This window comes from Sturnira hondurensis, unplaced genomic scaffold, assembly GCF_014824575.4.
Source record: "Sturnira hondurensis isolate 20B ecotype Veracruz unplaced genomic scaffold, ASM1482457v3 Scaffold0001221, whole genome shotgun sequence".
Taxonomy (NCBI): Eukaryota; Metazoa; Chordata; class Mammalia; order Chiroptera; family Phyllostomidae; genus Sturnira; species Sturnira hondurensis.
This window is the reverse complement of record NW_028073852.1, coordinates 4,946,115-4,969,641: the sequence shown is the minus strand read 5'-3', so window position 1 is coordinate 4,969,641 and position 23,527 is coordinate 4,946,115. Positions and strand designations below refer to the sequence as shown.

The 23,527-nt window shown below is 59.4% G+C and overlaps 1 protein-coding gene across 6 annotated transcripts; it reads left to right on the top strand.

Annotated features, from left to right (window-relative positions):
- Positions 1–3,348: 3,348 nt before the first annotated feature.
- On the top strand, positions 3,349–19,476 carry GPRC5C (G protein-coupled receptor class C group 5 member C). 6 transcript variants are annotated; one of them, XM_037066348.1, is made up of 6 exons: positions 3,349–3,491; positions 4,030–4,386; positions 10,385–11,467; positions 13,921–14,015; positions 15,784–15,933; positions 17,541–19,476. In XM_037066348.1, exons 3-6 carry the CDS (start codon positions 10,417–10,419, stop codon positions 17,571–17,573), a joined length of 1,329 nt encoding a protein of 442 aa, XP_036922243.1. In that variant the 5' UTR covers positions 3,349–3,491; positions 4,030–4,386; positions 10,385–10,416; the 3' UTR covers positions 17,574–19,476. The 6 variants fall into 6 exon arrangements, with proteins under 6 accessions (XP_036922243.1, XP_036922262.1, XP_036922253.1 ...); XM_037066367.1 differs by lacking the exons at positions 3,349–3,491; positions 4,030–4,386 and adding an exon at positions 3,531–3,631 and having other exon boundaries at positions 17,541–19,475; XM_037066358.1 differs by lacking the exon at positions 3,349–3,491 and having other exon boundaries at positions 3,970–4,386; positions 17,541–19,475.
- The last annotated feature ends 4,051 nt before the right edge of the window (positions 19,477–23,527 follow it).

The window sequence follows — 23,527 nt, the reverse complement described above, 5'->3', positions numbered from 1 at the left end:
ATCAGGAAGGCGGGAAAACGGCCCCTGGCTGGTGTAGCTCAGGGGGTTGTGTCCCGGCCAGAAAACCAAAAGGTCACCGGTTTGATTCCTGGTCAGGGCACATTCCTGGGTTGTGGGCTGGGTCCCTATGTGGGGCGTGCGAGAGGCAGCCAACTGATGTTTCTCTCCCTCTCTGTCTCCCTCCCTTCCCCTCTTTCTAAAAAAAAAAATAAATAAAATCTTAAAAAAGAAAGGAGTGTGGTGGCCGGACTCAGAGCTGAACTCCAGGCTGGGGTGGCCACTTCCTGTGGGGGAGAGGAGAGATGAGGCTGGACCCCAGCTTGAATGCAGGCTTAGAGGCCTTGAATGCCGGGCCAGGGAGTTTGGTCTCTGACTTACAAAGCCTGTGGGAGCCCGTGAAGGTGTCGAGAGTAGAGTGGTGGGCGAAGTCACAAACACCCCCCAATCTGTGGGGATTGGCAGGGTGAGTGGGGGTGAGACAGAAGGTATGTCCGTCCGTGGAGTGGTCCGGGATCTGGGTAAGACTCTCCCTGAAGGTAGAGGGGGGCCTAACTGCAGCACCATTTGCACATTTCGGGGAGGGGAGGGAAGGGATGAGTAAGCTGAGGGGCCCACATCCTGGACTTCAGCCTTGACCCTGATTTCTAGATTCAGTCGGTGGGTGGAGGCTGTCCAGACCTGGGCAGCTCTGAAAACCCAGGCTGCTTCTTCCCCAGGGGGTCGGTCCGTGGTCACTGAGCCGTGGATGCTGAGGGGCAGGTGTGGCTGGGCTGGGCATCAGGTGACATTCCAGCAGGCTCTGTCCAAGGCCCACTGCCAGGTACACTTCCAGAGGGATCGTCCATGGGCGGCCGGTTGTGGCGAATGGGTGTCCCCTGGCTTCCTGCCTCTTAAGGGGCCATCTTAGTACCTGGGTCCCCTTACAAAACCAGGACTCACCTGCTGCTCCAGGCAGACAGTCCCACGAGCCTGGGAAAAAGGACACACAGCCAGACACTGCAACCTGGGCAGTAACCAGTTAATGAGGGGGAGGGGGCGGCAGGGGCGAGCTGAGGGCAAATGCAAAATCTGTTTACCAGCAGCACAGGATTCCAGGCACCTATCTGTCAGGGAGCCAAGAGTCCCGCCCTCAGCTCCACAGGGAACTGTTTTCACTCCACTGGGCCCAGACTGCAAGGCCAGGGGCACTCCACCGGCCGGGAAAGGGGGCCTCCTGCTCCCCAGGAGGAAATGGCCCCTGAAAGAGATTCTGCCAGCTGACCCTGCACTCCAGGACTCCTGCTACCCAGGCGAAAGGGAAGTCCCTCTAGGGAGCCAGCTGCACTCCAGGCAGGCTCTGGCCAGGGCCCCAGGCAAGGCCCTTGCTCTGGACTTGGAAGGCAGGGCCCTGCTGGCCTGGGGAGGTGGACTTCCCCAGCAGGCGCTGGGGCTCGCCTGCCGCACAGGAAGGCCTGGCACCCATGGGCGGGGCAGGTGGGGCAGGCGCAGAGCTGTCTCCAAGGCCCCTGGTATGAGGGGGGAGGTCGGCATTGGGCTACCCTCTCAGGGCTTCATCTCAGCCCTCGCTGCCATTGTTTGGACCCCAGAATAATGGGCCTGCCCATTATCTGACAGCTGTGGGGGTGGCGTCCTACCAGTTTCCCGGTGGAGGAAAGGGGGCCTCAGAGAAATGAAGTGACCTGCCCAGGTCACAGAGCTGGCGGATGGCAGAGCTGCCCTTGACCCCTGGGCTTCGTCAGAGCCGTAGACTGTTTCAGGCCAGAGAGAGGAAGGGTTCTTCCACAGAATAAAGGTAGCTTCCATGGGTCAGCAGGAGGGAGACGCACACTCAGTGGGGCTGCTTCTCGAAGTGCTATTTCTTAGTGAAAATGGGAGTTTTTAAGGTTTCTGTGCCTGTGGGTTACTGTAATGGGTGAAGGGCATTTGGGGGCACAGATGACCCTGTAGTTGGAGCCTTGGAAAGCAACAGCCCCACCCACAGAGCTTCCCTTCGAGGCCTGCCGTTTGGCCAGCAGCACCCACCACCTCAGACTCACGGGGCTAGGGCAGGGGGTGAGGCTCTCAGTGGCTGCACCTCCAGCTTCCCCACCTCTGGGGCACAGGCCCCCAGGGGAAAATGATGGAGGGCCCCGGGACCCTGGGGCCCAGGTCCTCTGCCCCAGGGCCTTGCTTTGTTTTGAAGGCAGACTGCGTTCCAGAGTGAGATGGAGAGAAAAGGGGACAAGCAACGGTTCTCAGGAAACTGCCCTACATCTCCAGGGCTACCTTCTGTGCAGGGCTGGGGGCCGAGCCCAGCTGCTGTCCCCCGACACCCAGGACGTCCAGTGGGTGGCCAGGCACCAGGTTCCCCAGCCTTCCCCCTGCCTGCACCTCGTGTGTATGTAGGTGGAGACTTGCTTCTTGGAGAGGTCTCTCGGAGTGAAGGGGTGCCCACAGCTTGAGAGCAAATTGCGAGGGACCCACAACCCATCTGAGTCTCCATGCCTCTTAGACCAAGTCCCAGACTCCAGGACCACTTCCCCCACACCTTTCCTGCCTCCCAGAACTGGCTGGTCGCACATGCTAAGGAGGGACCCCTCCCCACAAACTGACTTCCGCATCACTAGCCTCGTTAATGAACTACAGCACAAGGCCAGGGTAACTTCTTCGTCCAGCTGAGGTCAGCCTGCCGCTCACCCTTCCACAGTGGGCACCCTGCTGCTGGGATCCTACAAGCTCTGCGGGGGCACCCTGGCCTGGGGGCGTGGGGTGGGGGGTGGAGTTAAGGCAGGGAGACAGACCGAAGGCACAACTGCAGCAAAACTGCACTCTTCTGCTTCATATTTAAAAGAACTGAAACAATTCAATCTTCATGTCCTGGCCCAGCCGCAAGGAGCAAGGTACAGAAAAGGGACAGGCTCTAGGAAAACCAGTGCCCCACCACCGGCTCGGGCTGCTAAGCCAACACTCCCTCCAGTGTCCGAAAAACAGGTGTGAGAGGGGAGGAGCCCGCCTGAGGTTTATCACTCCTGCGGCTCAAAGTGATTCACCGAATTAGACTCCTGGTTGTCATAGACTGAGGCACTCAAAACAAACAGCCCGGGAGGTACCCCTCCCCCCAACCTTGCCACCCCCTGGCCCGGGTCCAGCAGCTACCCCTCCTCTCCTGCTGCGCCTGCTCTCCCCCACCCCCACCGGCGTTCCAAGCTGAGTAAACACGCCCTGCCACCAGTGGACTCCCACCGCGCACCTCTGGCGATCCCCCAGGCAACTCGGCGTCACCAGAACCAGCACCCTGGAGACCCGGCACCCTGCCCTCCCTCCTTGTCCCCTGGGCCCCGGTCAGTCCCAACAACCTCTCCTTTCCTGGTGCGCTGCAGTCCCGCCGGGCCTCCCGCCCGTGCTAACTAGGCCCTGTTGGGCGCCCGGGACAGTGCTCCTACCTCGAGCGGAGCTGAAGTCCCGGGGGACCTCTGGCTACTGGAAAATCTCTTGTTTACCGGGCTGAGGAGGTAGGTCCCAGGCTGGACTCGCTTCCTCAGCTCTGCGGTTCCCTTTCGGCTGATTCCTGGGGCCAGAAGGGAAAGGGTGGCAATCCACTGGTCCAGCCCGGGGGGCTGGGAGTGGACGTGGGGCGTGGAGAGAGCCGAAGGTACCGGAACTCCTGGAAGAGTCCCCGGGCAATGGGAGGGGCGAGACTCGAGGTTCGGACCGAGGGGCCCGAAGTGCAGAGACCTCTGGGGCTGTGTTAAATAGCGTGCCTAGGGAACTGTAGCGTGAAAACTAATTAGGACAAGTAGGAACAGGGACTCGGGACGCGGCTAGAGGAGGAGCGCACGCTCCGAGCTGGCCGGAGTCTGGGCTGGTCGCTGAAAACCCAGGCTCGGGTTAGTCAGGTTTGGGGCGAGACGTTTGCTCACAGTCCCGAGCGGTTCTGAGCTCGGCCCACTACATTAGGTACGCGCACTTCTGTGTCCACGTGTGCAAGCTCGGGGACACAGAAGATGTGACAAAGGCGTACTTTTTGTCTGCGTGTGCTTCTCACTCCAGCCCGGAGTAGCGAGCTGTGTTCGGCGGTTGTCTCACGGGAGAGCCAGGACGAAGGTGACAAAGGTTAAGTGTCCACCACAGAGAAACGCACCAAGGCGGCGCCGGTGCGAGTCCCTGCGCCCGCGCGCGCTGATACGTAGGGGAAGAGAGGCCGCCCGCGAGGTGCGCTGGGCTGTCCCCAAACCGCTTTCCGGAGAGAAAGCCAAGTCCAGAAACTGAGTGCGCGTAAGTGTGCGCGCCCCCGCGCGGGGGCGTGGCAGCAAACAGCAACAACCCACTGGAAAGCTCCGCCAGAAACTCCGATCTCCCTCCCCTGCCGGAAAGTGCGACTAGCTGGAGCCTGGAGGAGGCCTGGAGGTGAGTCGGAGGGGGAGGGCCGGGCGGGCTTTGTTACAGTGTAAACCTTGTGCATACACCTGGAGCCACGGTCGCCGGATCAGCGCCTGAATGGAGGTGATGTCACGGTGATTCAGGGGCCGACCCACCCTCGCCCAGAGAAAGAAACCCAGCGCGGGGTTAGGCCAGTGTGAGAGCGAGCGACCGACCTCTGGCCAGCTCAGCCCCGGTCAGGGGAGAGGCAGGCCCTCGCCCCGACCCCTTGCTCCGGCCCAGCCACCGGAGGCCAGGGCTGGGCCTGGCCCCGCGCCCTGCACAGAGTCCCTCCCACCTCCCCCTGCGCCTCACCTCGGGCAGGAGTTGGCCCCCAAACCTCGCGCGCCGGAGCACGGCGGGTGGCGCGTCCCAGGTAAGGACGGCTGCCTCCCCTCGGCCGCCTGGAAGAGTCGGCTTGGACTCACAGGGAGTGGACGAGGGCAGAGAGAACCTGGGAGCAGAGGACGCCGCTGAACTGCGCTCCGTCGCAGAAACTTTTCCTAACCAGACCCTGCCAGGGACTCGGGATGGCAGTGTGTGTGGGGGGGGGGGGACCCGGCGCGGCGACTCCGAGTGATATGGCGGGGAGGAACTTCACATTTGGGGTCTCCAAGGTGTGCCCCACTGCCCCTTTGAGAATCCACCGGCAATGTGGGCCCTTGTCCTTTACGGAGCACACGGAGGGCAGGTTTCTGTGGCCAAAGGAGGTGGGGAAAGAGAGGCTGGCTGTCCCCCTCCTTTGGTTCCGAAGGAGCGTAGGCGCAGGACCCAGCGGGGCGGCAGGAGGAGTGAAAGGGGAGCATTCTCTGTTCCTGTCCGAAGTTTGGGACTTCAGACGATCAAAGAGCTTCTACTTCAGGCAACGAGGCCTCTAGATCCCTCCCCGCCTCCCCCACCGTCAATGGCTTTCCCAGGGCCCTTCCCGGCGCAGAGGTCGAGTGGCGCCCCTAACCCCCAAGCCTGCAATTTTACACCCGGGAAACCCCAGCCACTTAAGGGCTCCACAGCCTCGATCTAGAGCCCAGGGGCCAGACTCTGGAAACAGAGTTATGCTCTGTTATGCTCCTGTAGGTCCCCTGCTCAGCTTTGAGCCTTCACGTGTAGCGAGGGGGAGGGAGAGCGATGGGGGGTGGGGCGCATTCCAGAGGGACATTTCCTGAGCAGAGCCTTGATGGGGGACTTCCAAGTTTCAGAATGCTGAGGGACTTCTGGCGCAAAGGCGCACCTTCGGTGTCGAGGTCTAGGCTGGGGTTCAGGGAAGCGTCCTTTCCCTCCCTTCTCCCACCCTCCCCCAACCTGGGCGGGGAGGTAGCTCCTTACCCGCACAGGCTTCGCAGGTCAGGAGGAAGGAAGAGATGGATCGGAGAAGGGGAGGGGGGACGGGGGGCGGGGAGGCTGTCAGTGGGTCCATCCATCTCTCCTGACGGAGTGCTGAGTGGTGGCGCCGGGGAGGAAGGAGGATGTGCTGTGGCATTCCTGGGCGAGCACAGGTGCCTCCCCGGGGGAGCTCTCGAGGGTCACGGCCCCCTTGAAGGTAACCTGGCCGTGCTCCGTGTCTCTCCGTACTCCTGAGCCCCGGAGACAGACCGGGCAGCCGGGCAAAGCGCAGGGTGCTCTCTCTGGGGTGACTCTCAGGCCTTTGTGTAGGTTGGGGGAGGGGAGGGAGTTGGTGGTTCTGGGAAAGCTGAGGGCCCCGCTGCCGCATCCTTGCTAGGTGAAGCCAGTCGGGACTGGCTGGGCCTTGAAACCGCTGGCACGCCTGGGGCCCCTCTGCGGCCCCCGAGGGGCCACGGAGGGCAGGAGGGCGTTCTGGGACTGGATCGGGCTGAGTAGCTGAGCCTGGGGAAAGTCTGGTTTCAGAGGTGATTAAAATATTTGTAGGAGGGATGATTCCAGGGAGGTGAAGTGTCCGAGGCCGGGGCTGGGCTGCAGCCCTGGTGTGGGGGAATCTCATGGAGCAGAAGGAGGGTCACCCCCTTAATCCTACTGATAACCTTAAAGCCGAAGACAGCTCTCCAAAGTAAAAGAGGCAGGGCTGGTATGGGAGCAGTGGGCACTGAGTAGGGCCAGTGAGTCAGCGTCAGGTGCCTAGCGTGTTCAGGGCCCGGCACAAAATGCTGCAGGGGACCCGAGTCCCTGGCCACTCTCAGACCTTAGAGCTGGGAGGGGAGACGTGTGCACGCAGGTCTCGGAAGACTCAGCCTGGATGTGTAGGCTCCAGAGGCCCATGGGAGTGAGAGTCTTGGGCAGAGCTGGGTCCATTCCGTTGAAGGCCTCGCCCCTTCACTGTCTTAAAGGGGGGGCATCAGCTGACTGGCTGGATCTGGGCTCCTGGACATCAAACTCTTCTGAGTTCGCTTTACTAAGTCTCCTGCTGGCTTCCAGGGGTCGCTGTCCTCCTAGGCAGTGGGCGAGTGCCAGGTCTGATCTGGCCCAATTTCCCCACCCGAGTCAGTGTACTCTTGTCTCCCCACTCGTCCTTCCATTTACCAGGAAACCAGAGAAATGAGACCTACCAGGTGGGAGTGGTTGGTTTCATCTGGGGCTGGTGAGGTGCAGGGCAGAAGTTACCTGCATCCGGGAGGAAGGGCAGTTTCCTGTTTCCTTCCTTGGAAGTCCCCACATCAGTGTGGGGGGCTCCCAGAGGCGAGACTTGAAGGGTATGGTCCGGGACCAGCAGTGAAGTTCAGAGAAAATTGGGGTGAGGGCTGTGAAGCTTCTCTGGCCTTGGCCCATGTGCCCGTGAGGTGCTGGGTTCTGGAGGTGGCTGCAGGGGGCCAGGCAGGTGTGGATCTAAGAGCCAGGCATGACCTATGAGGGCCCTGGCTTGGTATTTTAGAATGACGTGGCTGTGATCAGACTTGAACTTGTAGCAAAGGCGTAGTATCCTTTCCCCCACCTCCCACCAGGTCTTAGATTTCGTTTCAGAAAGGATCTCTCAGATCTGCCCATTACAGCTTGCCTTTGGTCTCGATCTCTAAACTGGGCAAACGTGTCCTCAACCAATCAGTCGCCTGTGCTTTGTGCCAGAGTCAAATTCTGAATCACGACCCACTGATGCCCCTCTTTGGGCAAAACTCAGCCTCCGGTGGCTCCCCATTGCCTTTAGAATCATGCTCCGCACGCCCTCCCTGGGACGTTCCTAGTCTGACTGAAGCTAGCCACTTAGTTCATGCTTGGTGAACTTGATGGCTGGTCCCCACTCCATCCCTTCTGACCCCTCAGCCAGGAGAGTGTCTTCTCTCAGTTTCTGTAGCAGAGGTCAGATCTACTGCGTGGCATTTTATTCTTCCAGGTGTACTTTCCTCATAGACCCATCTTACCTGTCCTGTTAGATTCTTTTAAAAAATGTTTATAAGAGTTTGTTGACCCAAATTGATGACCTGTGCCCTGCAGCAAGCTGTTAAATGCTCTGTCTCCTAGCAGATTTTAAAAGACCATCAGGTCAGGGACTGTGTTTGTTCCGCTTTGCACTTTCCAAAGTTCTGAGAACAACTGGGCCTTGGCCCCCAGGAGCCTGGTAAATATTTGTAGGTTGGAGTAATTGCCTGTTCTAAACCGGAACCAGAAGAGGCAGGTGGAACGAGAATTGCATGAAGATGTTCAGGTGCCAGGAGGCTAAGCCTGGGTGGCCCTTCTCGGGGTTCAGTTCCATATCTCCCAACTTTACCCCAAATTCTGGCTGCTGTGCTGTGGGGCCAAGGATGCCCAAGATGGGATCGGGTGCTCAGGGTCCCCTGGCCTGTTATCTGTAAGTTACCTCCTGGAGGGCTTCAGCCTCTCTCCTCGCCCGTTAGCCCTTCTCCCTGGCTCTCTCCCCCGTCTGACGTGTAAGTACCAGTGCGTGCGCCTTAGTGGTCCATGTTACACGAAGTCCCCTGCAAAAGCTTATTTAAGTCACAACATAGGGGAAATTTGCTTTTGCGTCCGAAGTCAGGGGGCGCTGGCGCCCTCACGGCGCCCGTTATTTGGGAAAACAGTAGTAGCAACATTCACGTCAAACTGTTAATTTATTGAGTTGTTGGTAGGTCACTTCCTGAGGCTTATAAACGCCAGTCACTGTGTTATACACCTGGAACTAACATAACAGGGTATGGCGACTGGGATTGAAAAATAATTTAATGAAACGAGTTAGTGGGAAATGCAAGCTTACTTGAAAGATGAGGAGGTAGCCAAGACATATTTTCAAGGGGCGTGTCGGATATCTTAAAGGATGTTGAAAATACTTTGTTATGTCAGTTTCGCTTTTATTTTTCCTAAGTTAGTAGCGGTGTCCTTCCATTTAATTACAGAGAGACAATTTATTATCAATTGAGATTTAGGATTTTTGTCTGCCTGTTGGAAATTCAGTAACCAAGACCCCGGCCAGGGTGGCTCAGTTGGTTGGAGCATTGTCCCATAACCAAAAGTTCCTGGGTTCTCTTCCCCATCAGGGCATGTACCCAGGTTGTGGGTTCGATCCCCAGTCAGGCACCTACGAGAAGGCAGCCAGTCAATGTTTCTTTCACATCAGGGTTCTCTTCTCTCCCCTCTCCCCCAGCAATGAGAAAATATCTTCAGGTGAGGGTTAAAAAATGGAAAGAAAGAAAAAAAAAGAAATTAAGTAACCAGGAATGATGAAAACATAAGAGGTCAACTGTGCGAAAAAGGAAGAGAGGTGGTGGGGAAGGATAGAGATGGCTCCTGCCATTCCCCTGCCAGCCACTAGTGGTCACTGTCAGCCCAGGAAAGCTTGGTTGCTGTCTTTCTGGGGAATTCCTGGGCCCAAAAGGTGCGAAGAATAGCCAGGGTTATCCCTAGTTATTTAAACATAGGGAGTGGTTTAAATGTGAAGCGCCTGCGTTTCACAGAATTTGGGAGTTTATACCTTACATTTTAGAGAATTTAAGTTTTCTGTTCCCCCAAATAAAGGTAAAGCCTTTGATTGGAAAACTCCCTCGACTCCAACTCTAATTCTCTTAACTTGCCCCATTCCTCGCCTCCGTCTCGTACAGGAAAATTCCAGGTGCTGTGGAGCGCGGGGGTTGGTTTCCTGTGGCGCGGCCGCTCTCCAGGACTGGTTGAGTGAGTGGGCAGAGTACCGAGTTAGCTTCCTGGTGTGAATAAAAGACATTTTTCTTGCTTTTAGCTACAGCGTTTTAAAGTGTTTCATTATAGATTGATTCCTTTGGGTTTTGCATTGCCCTTGCCTGGTTCTTGCTTTTAAAATGTTAATGCCTCGTAGGAGAATTTTTGCATTAAGTTATTAACTCCCTAGCTGGGCAAGTATTTTATTCTGAGACTCCAGCAGTTGAGCTGGACAAGGAACTGTGGATTCTGAGGAGAGGCGTTGGCACCCAGAGTACGAAAGTGACGGGCAGAAAAGGGAAGTGGGCAGGAGGAATCGCAGGAAGGGCCCATGAGTATCCAGTACGACTTTCCAGCTCTTCCTTCTTTTTTTAGCCGCAAGCCCCTGTCACAGGTGCTTGTTAAATGCCTGTTGAATGAATGAGTGATGGACTGAATGAACTTAGCGCTGATTCAGCATGGACTTAGGCATCCCGTGGACAGAGTGAAGGGGCGTGGTGTGTGGCCTGCTGATCCCTGGCAGTCTCGGAGCAAGAGAGGAAGTGCCGAATGGGTGGCGTGCTTGGTTTTGACTTACTCGTGAACTCCCTCCCCTCCACCGTAGCTGCAAGACCTCAGGAGAAATTTGGACCCAGGCTCTAGTTGGTGAGGGGTAGGACCTGAAAATTCCATGGCAGTCTCTTTCTCTTCTACGACTAGGAATAGGGACGGCAGACAAATGGGCTTCATCTCATTTGCCTCTCTGGTCCATTCATATACCTCCCAAGAGTTCTGTGTTCAGAAGGATTCTGAAGCCCAGGGGGACAGTCTCGTGACCCACTTGCACTGCCTGCCCTGGTTCAGGATCAGGGAAGCTGCATCTGTGTCAGAGTCTGACTGTGGAGGACTGAGTTTGCCCTTTTCTCCCTGTCTGTAGGGACCCAGTGGGAGCCTGGCCGGGGAGCCAGGATGGCCGCCCTCGGACCCTTGCTGACATGCCTGGGAATGCTCCTCCTCCTGTTCCCCGGGGCGCAGGCCCAGAGCCGTGCCCCACCCGGCTGTAGCCCGGACCTCAACCCCCTCTACTACAACCTGTGTGACCAGTCTGGGGTGTGGGGCATCGTCCTGGAGGCCGTGGCGGGGGCGGGCGTCGTCACCACATTTGTCCTCACCATCATCCTTGTGGCCAGCCTCCCCTTCGTGCAGGACACCAAGAAGAGGAGCCTTTTGGGGACCCAGGTGTTCTTCCTGCTGGGGACCCTGGGCCTCTTCTGCCTCGTGTTTGCCTGCGTGGTGAAGCCCGACTTCTCCACCTGTGCCTCCCGGCGGTTCCTCTTCGGAGTCCTCTTCGCCATCTGCTTCTCCTGCCTGGTGGCCCACGTCTTCGCCCTCAACTTCCTGGCCCGAAAGAACCATGGGCCCCGGGGCTGGGTGATCTTCACCGCGGCCCTGCTGCTGACCCTCGTGGAGGTGATCATCAACACGGAGTGGCTGATCATCACGCTGGTCCGGGGAGGAGGCGAGGGCCACCCTCTGCACAATGGCAGTGCCGGGGGGGCGGCGGCCTCCCCCTGCGACATCGCCAACATGGACTTTGTCATGGCGCTCATCTATGTCATGCTGCTGCTGCTGGCCGCCTTCACGGGGGCCTGGCCCACCCTGTGTGGCCGCTTCAAGCGCTGGCGGAAGCACGGCGTCTTTGTGCTGCTCACCACGGTCACCTCCATCGCCATCTGGGTGGTGTGGATTGTCATGTACACCTACGGCAACCGGCAGCACCACAGGCCCACCTGGGACGACCCCACACTGGCCATCGCCCTCGCCGCCAACGCCTGGGCCTTCATCCTCTTCTACGTCATCCCTGAGGTGTCCCAGGTGACCAAGGCCAGCCCGGAGCAAAGCTACCAGGGAGACCTGTACCCCACCCGGGGCGTGGGCTACGAGACCATCCTGAAAGAGCAGAAGGGCCAGAGTATGTTTGTGGAGAACAAGGCTTTTTCCATGGACGAGCCGGCCTCAGGTAGGTCGAGGGGCCCCTCCCCGTCTTCTTCCTCGTTCTTTGCTGCGGGGCGAGGGGCTGGTCTCCAACAAGGCTGCTGAGATTTAACTGTAGCGTTCCGCCTTAAAGTCCCTAAATTCCTTGTTTAAGGAATTTTTTACTATAGTTACGTAATTCGTGACTATACTTTGACCATAAAATTTCAAACATGACATAGGAAACAAAATTTTCTCCCAGCCGTTTCCCCAGTTCCGCCTGGTTCCTTCCTGTTCCGTCCGCAGACCTGACTGCTGTTGCTGGGTATTTTGTCTCCATGGGCCTCAGTTGCCTCATTGGTAACCTGAGGGTGAATGAGGATGGATCCTGCGGCAGGGGACTCCGGTGAGGACTGATTAGTGCACACATCCGGCACCCGACAGGTGCTCTGGAAGTATTAGCTGTTAGCTGTGCGCATTACTATTATTTTATGATCATTATCATTTTCCCTCCAGAGCTTGTTTCTCCACTGTGTACATGTCCCTAGTCACCCTAGTTTTCTTTCAAAGTCTCTTCAGTTCATTGATTTTAAAGGGAGAGAAGGAGAGAGAGAAGGAGTGAAACATCAGTCTGTTGTTCCTCTTACTGGTGCATTCGCTGGCTGATTCTTATACATGCCCTGACTGGGAATTGAACTCACAACCTTGGCATATCAGGATGATGCTTTAACCAACTGAGCTACCCAGCCAGGACTAATCATTTTTCTTTTTAATAGAAGTATTCATGCTGTATACCAGTCTAATAAGCAGCACCCACTACCCAGCCAGCCGGGCCCCGAGCTCCTGCCCAGGCTCTTTGTTCATGGGACAGGCTTTCCTGGCAGCTCGGTGGTCTGGCTGAGGGCAACCGGCGGAAGAGGCAGGAAGGGGAGTGAAGCCTTTGCAGTGTGTGCCAAGCCCTGCCCCCACGTCCTGTCCCCCTCCCCGCCACTGGCCCCGTGTCCCCAGAAAGCAGCTTGGAAAGCAGGAGCAGAGATGGCCCTTCTCCGGGACAAGGAGCTTTTCCCTGGCACTTGTAAACTGTGAGGACCACTAGCATTTACTGGGCGCCTGCTGTGTGCCAGGTGCTGTGCGCATGCTTTCCTAGCCAGCTGGCTACAGTCCCTCCGTCTGGCAGGACCCAGGAGGCCAGAGGTGCGGCCTCAGAGCCCTGCCCCCGTGAGGCCCCGGGGCTGTGCCGGTCAAGATCCTCGGGAGCTGAAGCCCTCAGCTGCCTGGTTGTCGGGTGCCAGCGCTGGGGCTGGTGCTGGGGGCAGGGGAAGTTCCAGGACCCGAGAACTGACTCCCTGCCTCTTCTCCGCACACCAAGGTCCCCTAATCTCTGCTCTGGGGAGGGGAGTGCCCTTCGTCCTGCCAGGCACTGGCCTTTGGTCTGCCCCCCAGGGTGGCCCCCAGCCTGCGCAGAGTGGGGCGAGTTGAATGCCCGTGGGCTGGGGGGGGTGCAGTTGATGAGGCCGGCAGGAGAGAGGGGCTCGTGGGTCGGTGTTGGGAGGCCCCCGGCCGCCCCCACACACTCACCTGTGTGTGTTTGTCAGGGTCGAACAGTCCCCCAGCCTTTGTCCTCTCAAGGTAAATACTGCTGGGAATGTGACAGGTTTTTTTCCTTTCCAAATGGAAAAAGTCCATCGAGTGAACTCAGTGTGTAGAGAAGCCCTGTGTGGTTGTGGGCCCTCAGACTTGCAGGGCCATCAGCCTGCCGCAGACAGACAGACAGACATCCAGGCCCAGGCCGCTCTCAGGGCCTGGGCTTAGTCAGCAGGTTTCCTTAGACACCCTGGGAATGCCCAGCAGGGTGGGACAGATCGGGGAAACCAGCACACCAACGGAGGCTCGGGAAGGATTCTGTAGCCGAAAGTGGTCCTGGAGACCTGCCCGGGGCCCCAGGACAAGATGTGGGTTCAGCCCCCTGGGGGACTCTGAGTGCGGGCTGTGGGGAGTTGGCACCCAGCTCCGCCCCTGGAGTCTGGGGCTATGGGGTCTCTGCTGTACTTACCCCAGCTCCTAGCCGCTGGCCCGCGGCCCTAGAGGCAGGAGCTGGAGTCTGGCCATCCCGGAAGGTGGCCAAAGGCCCGTGCTTCCCTCGTGGCCTCTGGCCCCGGAGGGCGGATGGGGATGTAAAAGTTGCTAACAGGAGCATTTTTCTGAACTGACAGATGAAGGGTGGGGGTGGCGGCTCCTACAGTGCAGGAAAGCCCTCAGGGAAGCGGTGTCACGGCTCCCTGTGCGTTGGAACAGAGGGGTGTTGGGTTCCGGAGGGGCCCCCACACCCACATGGTCTCACCCTCAAGCTGGCCACCCCGGGCTGGGCTCCCTCCCAGGTTAGATGTTACCCCTGGGCAGCCTGGTCCTCTCCCCGCTCCCTGCCCTGGGAACCTTATTCCCAGCTGGGAAAGGGAGCCAACAGCCTGGCCTTCACCCCTCTCCTGTGTTTCCCTGCAGCCAAGAGACCGGTGTCACCGTATAGCGGGTACAACGGGCAGCTGCTGACCGGCGTGTACCAGCCCACCGAGATGGCCCTGATGCACAAAGGCCCGGTGAGTGGACCCGAGTGCCCCGGCCCTACCGGGAGCCGCCTCACTCAGCCTCTGTGGGCAGGTGGAGGGCCGCGTGGCCAGTGTGGGGCAGGGTGCAGGGGGTGGGGAGGAGGCAGGCGTCCCTGTTTGGGGCATCTGCCTCGGGGAACCCAAGCCCCAGCTCCCCGTGCCCTTTTTCTGGAGGTGGCCACCGTCTTCGGTTACATTGTGGGGGGTGCCTGCCCGCCCCGTGCTGTTGTTGGGGTGTCACACATTAACTAGGGCTGGGCGCTGTGGGGCCTGCTGGCTGAGCTCTCTGAGCCAGTGAGAGCTGCTGGCCTGGGGAGAGACGGAGGAGGGCCTCAGCCGGCTGGGCTGGGTGTCATTCTCGGGGGGCTGGGGGCCTCCAAAGGGACAGAAGAGGAAGTAGCAGGTCTGGGTGGGTATTGACTCTTCCACCCCAGCCGTCTCAGGGGAGGCTCCCCTCCTCCCCGCGCCCGGGCAGCAGCCCTCACACCTCCCCTGGGTTCTGGAAGCCAGATGCTCCATTAGCGGAGGGAGGGGATGGGAACAGGAAGAAGGTGGGTTGGATTCACTCACTCCTTATATGTCCCTCCTCCGGGGCTGGCAGACACCGTGGGGAGAGGGCAGCGAGCCGGAGAGGGCAGTGACCGCCTTGGCAGGGTGCTGGGAACAGGAAGGAGGGCGGTCAGCAGGGTGGTGTTCTCACCCCCTCCCGCTGGGAGCCCGGGGCAGGGTGAAGCTGAGGTCTCTGAAACACCCAGCCCCGGCCCTTCCGTCTCCCTGAGCCTGAGGCCACTGGGAGCTGAGCCCACACCTGACACCCCTCACTCTCCAGGTGGGGGGTGGGGAGGAATCTGGACTAACAGTGATTCTCAGAACGCAGCCCCAGACCTTCAGCACCACCAGCACCTGGCATCTCGCTAAAAATGCACATCGGTCAGGGCGGGCGGAGCGGTGGCACCGGCGGTCAGCATCCTCCGTGGCCTCACCTTCCTAACGTGGAGTCTCTCACCCGCCCGAGGGGTGTGGGCGCGGCTGAGATAATCCCGGGGACTGGGCCACACACCTGGGTCCGAGAATGCCCCTTGAGATGTCCCAGGAGCCCCTCCCCCCAGGAGCCTCCGTGGCAGGGGGTTTGGTGGCAGCTCTTTCCCTCGGGAAGGCAGGTGGGGCCAGGGGCCTGGACCCTCAGGACCCTCTGAACCCTCAGCCATGTGTCACCCGCACAAGAACAGGACCGCTGCGGCTCCACCCAGGAGCGAGCTGGGGTTTTAAGTCTCCAATGAGACTCCTAGATAAGGAATACCTGGGCACGTCCAGCGCCTGACACAAGCCCGTCCTCGGCCGGGCACAGTGGCCCCTGTGACGCTGTTGCGGGGTGTAGGGCCAACAGGGGGGCTCAGGCCAGAGTCTCAAGGAAGGGAGGTGGGAACTCAGAAAAGGTGACGGCCGCTCCGTGCGCTTCACCCAACCCTGGGCGCAAGGTGTGAGGGGCAGGAGGGGGCTGAGAAGAGGCTCCTTCCGAAAGGGCCAAGTGAATCCCAGGAGTGTCCTCGGGCCTCAGTCCCAGGCCCAGAGGCCTGGCCCTCTGAAGGGAGAGAGGGGGCTGGAGGTCAGAGGTCAGCCCAGCATTTCCTCTGATGTAGGCAGGCCTGCTGGAGGCGTGGGGGAGGGGAGCTGGCAGGCAGAGCCCCGCAGGAAGCCGAGTGTTTGTGCAGCGGGGCTGGCGGAGCCTGGCCGTGAGACCTCCTGCTCTTCCTTCCAGTCTGAAGGAGCCTACGACGTCATCCTCCCACGGGCCACCGCCAACAGCCAGGTGATGGGCAGCGCCAACTCGACCCTGCGGGCTGAAGACATGTATGCAGCTCAGAGCCACCAGGTGGCCACCCCATCAAAAGACGACAAGAACTCTCAGGTCTTTAGAAACCCCTACGTGTGGGACTGAGTCGGCGCCAGGAGGGGGCCGGCGTGTGTGGGGAGGGCCCTGGGGACCTGGCCCAGGCCAGGGACTGCCCAAGAGCCCCAGGCTCTCTTGCTCTCCTTGCCCCCTCGTTGGCTCAGGGCAGCGTAGGCCTCAGCTGGGAGGCCCCCCGTTGGCTGATGTTTGGGAGGGTGTCCCAGGTGCCCCTGCCCACCCTCAGTGTTTGTGGAGTCGGGGTGCCAACCCCAGCTCCACGCCAGGGTTGCCTTCAGCTAAATAGTGTTGTTCTCGGGGTGGCGGCCAGTCAGTGCCTGCATTCTCCAGAGTCTCTGGAGAGATTCCTGCAACCTCGAGAGATTTCACAGGCGTGGTCTGCCCTGGGTCCTGCCCCTCTGTGAGGGGCAGCGTGCCTAATAAACACTCTTCTGCTTTATTAACCCTTCCTCTGGGCACGTCGTTTCTGACCGGCTCTCGGTTTTCCGATGGCCTGTGGGTGGCTCCTTCCTCCATCTCCCTCCATGTCCAGCTCACGGGAGAGCTGTCGTGGGTCCTTCTTCCCGGCAGGGAAGTAGCCGACGCCCCACCCAGTGCAGGATTCTTCGGCTGAGCCGGTGCCTCTGCCGTGTGGCGATCAGAATGAACTTCTGGGTCAGCGCCTGCCTGGGGGCCAGTCTAACATCTGAGCTGGTCTGAAATCGGGCAGCTCTCCTCTGGAACCCCCTCCGCTGGCCAGACGTGGGGACAGAGCAGGAAAGGTGGACATACCAGCAGGCATTTCTGCAGGTGGCGTGTGTAAGGGGAGATGGGTTAACTTCAGCCTCTCAATGGGACTATGGTTCGGATCCTGTAGGGGACACGGCGGAGGATCGCTCTGCTCCCTACTCTTAGGTTGCTTTCCAAAGCAGGTTTACAAAGGTGCCGAGGGTCAGGTCCAGTTGTGTCTGGCTTCACTCCTGGACAGGAATGATTCAAATGCCATTTTGCTGGCTCCTTCACAGACAGGGCCTTTCCACCCTGGGTCATTGTCATCCTCGCAGCTGCCCCAAAAGGTGGGCAGGGCAGTGTTTTCCTTCCCAGAATCAGAAAATTCAGAACCATTTCCATTTTAGGGTTAGACTGGGCTTTAGGGGAAGTTGGGGTGTGGCTCTCCAGCCTCCTCCCTCAGGTCAGCACACTGACCCCCAGAGCCTACTCGGCCTTTAGGCATGGCCTCACCAAGCCTGGCCACAGTTTCTCCAGAGACCCTGACTTCCTGTGGCCCCGGGTCAGCAGGCAGGCCCCAGGGGCCTGGGCGCGGACACAAGCAGTACCCTGACCCTAGGACCCTGGCTCAAGCCCGCCCCTCCCAGGCTTGGGAATGTTTCTCCCCAAGTAGCCAGAAGCTATTTTCTGACACGGGTTGTAGGAAAAAAAAAAATGTTCTGTTGAGAGGGAGTGAAAGGTTGCGGAAGAAAAAAGAGAAACTTTGCCCAAGCGTTTCCTTGTATGTCAGATCCACTGGCCCCCCCTGGGACTCCAGCCCTGTTTTTAGCGTAAGCCAGTGGCACTTGGGCCCCAAGCAGGGCGTCCTCTTTGACTGTTGTTCTTTCTGGTTACTTTAGGCTCAGTCCCCGCAAAATAAAACGAGATGGTAGACGCCCCGTTCCCTGGACTGCACGGCGCCCTGATGCCCCCCCTCCTCTGTGTGCTGGCTGGGCAGGGCCCCGCACCTTCCCTACCCTTGTCATTGGACCTGGGAGGGCCTAAGGCCACCGATCTGGAGCACTGGACCAAGTGGGGGTCTCTGGAACCCTGAGGCTTATGGCTGGGGCTCTCGGGCCACCCCCTACCTGCCCTGCCCCACGTCTCCTGGTCCCCAAGTGATGGAGGCCACAGGAGCGGCCTACAGACTTGTCTGCCTCCGTCGCCCTCGTGACAAACCACCCCCCCACATCCCAGCCCGTGTCCTCACGCTGTCCAGATGGCCATCCTCAGATGCCCCGGTCTTCACACCATGAGCCTTCCTGGCCACCCTTAGTGTCCAGCATTAGCTGTCCCCCTCCGCGCCTGGGTGAATCGAGGACAGTCTCTGGAGCCATGCCATGGCAGAAGTCGGCCCTTGCCTTTCTCACCTGGGCCTTCTGCCACCCCTTGAATGAACCGTGGGAGGCCACGAGCTGGGGCGGAGCTCGCTGAGGCCCGACAGACACCGCTCCTCCGCACGGCCGGCGGCCTGGACCTGAGTCCCTGGGCTGTGCCACCCCACACCCTCCTCTCACCTGCGGGGACCTGGGTTCTGTCAAGACTCAAGACAAAGGCTGGGGCTGCATTCTCAGGGACCAGCTGAGCGTTCTGGACCACGGGGACTGGGTCCCAGACCTCTTCCAGGACAGACCTGTGGGACCTGGGGGCCCCTTAGGTAAGCAGCATCTGGACCTGAATGCTGCGCCGTTTCCTGATGGGCAGAGGAAAAGCTTCCACCTCACCTTGGGCACCTCCCCGGGCTGGTCCTGCTCTCCTCACCCAGGGAAGTGGGGCACGTCCGCGGGACCTGCGTGATGCTGACTCCAAGGACCCAAGTGTGCACAGCTCCTGATCTGTGGGCACATCTGTGGGGCCCCGTCACCCTGGCTTCACCCTGCCCTCTGGTACCAGGCAGAGATGGCTCACCCGAGGGGGTCTCCCCAGGTGTGCCCCCGCGGCTCTGTTCTTAGCCCAGCGTCACCTCTGGGTGCCGAGAAGAGGGTGAGGATGAGAGCAGCGAGGGGGGGTTGGGTTGTGCCCAGCCTTGCCCTGTCCTCAGTCCTGACAGCTCCCTGTCACCCTCCTGCCTCCAGCAGCCTGTGCCTTTGTCACCGGAGTATTTCTCCAGAGCTAAGTGGGGTGACCGGGCCCCATAGGTCAGAGTGGGGCTATTCACCCCAGCCTGACCCTCCCCCGCCCCCCCACCATGTATGATCTATTGTACTGAGTTGCTCGGTTCCGAGAACGGAGTGTAACTTCCCTCTGACGAAGGGAAGCGGGGAGCTCTGAGCGCCTCGGGCTTCTCTTGATCTATCTAGGTTAGTGGCCCCAAGATCCCTCACAGTGAACAAAGGGACTATCTTGCTTTTGGAGATGAGAAGATCACGTGAGTCCTTCCTGGCGCCAAGCGGCCTCGGGGAGCAGACTGCATGCAGTGAATGTGGGTTTGTGCACAGGCCCCTGGGGGCCTTCAGCGAGGCCCAGAGAGGGACGGGTCCCTGGAGGCGCAGGCTGCTGGGCTCAGGTAGGCCCTGTGGCCCTGGGTGGGAGGAGAGAGAAGTGGTCCAGGTGCACCTCTGCAAGGCCCGAAGGGGCAAGAAAACCTATGGCCAGTAAAGTCGGGCCGACGTCCCAGTGCATTTTCCAGCTACCCTGTGGGACTCTGGCCCGGTGCAGAGTGCTCGGACTTCAGACCCGATTGGAACCAAATGACCTTACTCCCTGTTCGCGAGGAGTCATGACCACTGGATCCCTCTGTATTCATGAAGAATTTTTCTGGGCTTTATGAATAATATATATTTTTAAAGATCTTCACTTTGTCTTCTAGACCAGGACAGGCTGTTTGATTCCAAGTAACTTCCTTCTCGGTTGGGAATTTATTCTCAGAGGGAAAACTCAGCCCCCCAGAGCCCCCAGCCCCAGGTCAGTGCCCCCTCACCTGCCCAACACACAAGGCCTGGGGGTGTGGGGGCGGGGCAGGAGAGGGGGCAACCTCTGTCATAGTCCCGCTGCGCCTAGCATGCTGGAGCCAGAGGGCACCACGCCGTGAAATACCGGGCTCCTCGGCGGGTGTCCTGGGCCAGGGGGTGGGCAGTCCCGCCCCCTCCCCCCCGGCTCAGGAGGACCTGCCAAGTGCCACTCCCAGTGTTTGGTTTACACACGAGGTTCCCACACTTGTTCAGGGCCCCTCACAGTTCATGTAGGAGCCAGAAACAGAGGTGAAGGGACTTGCCTATGACCACGCAGCTAGTAAGGGTCTGTCAGCCTTCCGATCCATTCTCACCAAGCCTAATCACTCTCTGGCTCCCAGATGTGCTGGGTCCCACAAGGGCCGGTGACCAGGACGTTTCCTGGCTGCTGTCTGCACCCACAGAAGCCTCCGGAAGCTGAAGCCCTGCTCCCAGCAGCCCATGAATTATTTAGCATCTGCACCAGCCCCAGCTCGGGACAGTCTGACCTCATCCTCCTCTATTGGGCTCAGGGGGCAGCTCTGTTTCCTTTCAAGGATGCTGATGGACCAGTCCCTCTGTGGGGTGTGGGTGATTGAGGGAAGGACATTGGTGACCTCAGGGAAGGGGCCGGGGGCCAGAGACCAGTTGCCTTTATAACATGAGGCAGCTTGTCAGGGGGGGAGAGCGTGACCCAGGAATTTGACAGCTGCAGGTGCAGATCCCAGCCCTTGCTTCCCAGCTTTGTGACCGTGGGTGGGTCTCTTGACACCTCAATTTGCTCGTCTGTGAAATGGAAGGACTAACACTCTGAGTTCATGTTTCCTGGGTGTTTCCTGAATGTCCCCATAAGGAGGGTGGTGGTACTGTTGGCATTGTGGGTGTGCTCACGTCCTACAGTGAATGCCCGGAGCAGGCCCTTCCCCAGAGAAGGATCAGACCCTAAATGTCAGCAGCAGGAGGCTGAACCCCGCCCTAGAGCCTGACCCACTGCACCAGTGGGGCTCCCCTGCCACCAGGCCCCGGGATGCCCACCTGGAACTCGTAGTAAAACCCAAAGGGCCTCCCGGGAGATGCCTTCTTGGGAACGGGACCCTGCAAGATGCTGGGACCCGTGGCACAGGGAGGAAGGTCGTAGGGTTGGCAGGATCCAGAAAAGTCAGAAGACTGCAGCCTGGGAGGGGAGGGAGCCTGGGGGCAGCCCGGCCCTCCAGCCTGCCATCCTGCCGACTGCCCCTGCAGCAAGGTCAAGTTGCCCTCGCCGGAGCAGGTGGTCACTGGGACCTGGCACATGGAGGACAAGAAGACTTTCCACTGTTTTCTCCTCCTCTCTTCCTTTCTCTTGTTCTTCCCTTTTCCATGAAAAACAGCCTCTTCCCTCTCCAATCAGCCTGTGTTGTCACCGCCCCACTCGTCACACGGCCAGGCTCACAGCAGGCCCGGGCCACACTCCCCCTCATCCTCCCTCCTGGAAAGACAGGCAGCTTACACCCTACCTAGCGTGGCTCGGTGTTCTCCCCTTGGGAGGGTTTTGAGGAGGTTGAGGGTGGAGGTGGGGTCATATAGGTGCACGGGACCCCTACGCCCACCCCCACCTCGCTAGGTAATCGCCCTTCCGCGGAGACTGGCCTAGGGCGACCCATTTAGAACAGATGGGTGCACGGCCGCTGTTTGCCAGTCCTCGGTGAGCAGCTCATTATGAACACGCCACGTGCCCCAAGGCGGGAAAACAGACCCAGGAAAGACATTTGGTTCATTCGTTCATTCATCAATCCACTCCTCATCAGTATTTATTAAAGGCTGCTCCCTGCCATCATTCTAATTGGCATCAGTCCCCACACGGGACTCTTCCTGCGCCCAGGTCCGCCTGGCACACAGTTCAATGGCATGTCACACGTCCCTGGGAGCAACCACCTGCCCTCCCCTCTGCGTGAGTTCTACAGCAACTCGACCGTATCAGGGCGGAGCCGGGCACAGGGCGGAGCCGTCCCCTATGTGTGCAGGTGTCTGCGGACCTGGCGGTGGTGGGTGGGGAGGGAGGGCTAACTTGGAAGAGGCCCTGTCCGATTGGAGAGTGGAGCTGAACGGGACCGCAGAGTTGGGGTGAAAGCGTCTCTCCCTTGGCCGTAACCATGAAGGTGGAGAGGGCAGTTTCTGGGTCCTTACGAGGCCCGTTCTCCATGGGGACCAGGAGCAGGGCCTGGTGTATTAGTCTGCTGGGCTGCCTGGCCAAGGACCGCAGACTGAGTGGCTCACACGGCAGAAACTTACCATCTCACGGTTCCGGAGGCTGGAGTCCCAAGTGAAGGTGTCGGCAGGGCTAGTTCGTTCTGAGGCTGTGATCTGCCCAGGCTTGTAGGTGGCTGTCACCTCCCCATGTCCCTTCATATGGCCTTCCCACAGAGGTGTGTGTCTGTGTCCAGATTCCCCCTTTTTATAAGGGCTCCAGTCACTGGACTAGGATCACCCTCGGGAGCTCATTTTAAGTTGATTGCCCTGTAAACACCCCATCCTTCAATCATGTCACACTGTGAGGAGCTAGGACTTCTCCTGTGTGGGTTTGGGGGGTGGGGAGGGGTGAGGTTGAACCCATAGCACCTGGGCTAGCATTGGACCATTTTGAAAGGGGCGAGGGGACGAGGTTGGCCCCACCGTGAAGGAAATCCCCTGAGGCCGCTCGAGGTAGAGGACGCATCGTGCATCCTTTGGACGCACAGTCTCACAAACATGTCTGCTGTTTTTCGAGTACCCCTGAGCTTGCTTCCTTGGTCCTCTCTGGTGATGGATGCCCCCCAAAGGGGGCGGAGACATGCTGGTACCTTTTCTTTCTCTAGGAAAGCAGGTACTTTAATAACCGAGACTCTTGTCTATTGGCCGTAAACCAAGAACCTTCAGATCTGTGGGCCCCTCCCCCCGGATATGGCCACAGAGGGGGGGGGCGGGGCAATGAGCAGGCACCGAGAGGAAAGGCTCAGAGAGGAGGCATCCTCGGGTTGTGTGTTTCCATGACGAACATCTGCCCCGGCATCATCGTCTCCAAGGAGGTCGGAGACTGTGCTTGGGAGACAGGAAGTGGGCATCTCCCTGCCTTGGATCTCCCGGCCTTGGGTCAAGGAGGCACTGCGTTGTGTGTGTGTGTTGGGGGGGGCACCCCAGGAGTCAGCGGCCCTGTGCCCGGGACGCCGGGCGGGCGGTCAAAGAATCCCGTCCTCAAAGGAGGCAGGAGCCTGCAGGTGACGAGCACCTGAACACAGTGTTGTGTCCCAAGCGGAGGGTGAGAGGGACAGGCAGCCCTCCCTGCAACTTCGGGCTCCTTATAAGGAAGTGCCACCCCACCACCCGGGGGGCAAGGCACTGAGGAAATTAGGGTCTTTTCAAACGATGACCAGGGGAAGGTTTCTGGGCACCCGTGGGTCACGGTGTTGAGGGCCAGCTGGGACACCCTCAGATGTCAGGGCTGCTCTTGCGCTGTACCCACCGGCTCAGGGCGAGCTTGNAGCAGGTACTTTAATAACCGAGACTCTTGTCTATTGGCCGTAACCCAAGAACCTTCAGATCTGTGGGCCCCTCCCCCCGGATATGGCCACGGGGGGGGGGGGGCGGGGCAATGAGCAGGCACCGAGAGGAAAGGCCCTGTGCTCAGAGAGGAGGCATCCTCGGGTTGCGTGTTTCCATGACGAACATCTGCCCCGGCATCATCGTCTCCAAGGAGGTCGGAGACTGTGCTTGGGAGACAGGAAGTGGGCATCTTCCTGCCTTGGAACTCCTGGCCTTGGGTCGAGGAGGCACTGCGTTGTGTGTGTGTGTTGGGGGGGGCACCCCAGGAGTCAGCGGCCCTGTGCCCGGGACGCCGGGCGGGCGGTCAAAGAATCCCGTCCTCAAAGGAGGCAGGAGCCTGCAGGTGACGAGCACCTGAA

Bases quoted from the DNA above. Each gene is read 5' to 3' on its own strand.
- GPRC5C (XM_037066330.1), top strand. From the start codon at position 5,596: ATGCTGAGGGACTTCTGGCGCAAAGGCGCACCTTCGGTGTCGAGGTCT. The intron at 5,936-10,384 runs GTAACCTGGCCG...CCCTGTCTGTAG, and splicing joins GGGTCACGGCCCCCTTGAAG to GGACCCAGTGGGAGCCTGGC. The intron at 14,016-15,783 runs GTGAGTGGACCC...TCTTCCTTCCAG, and splicing joins CCCTGATGCACAAAGGCCCG to TCTGAAGGAGCCTACGACGT.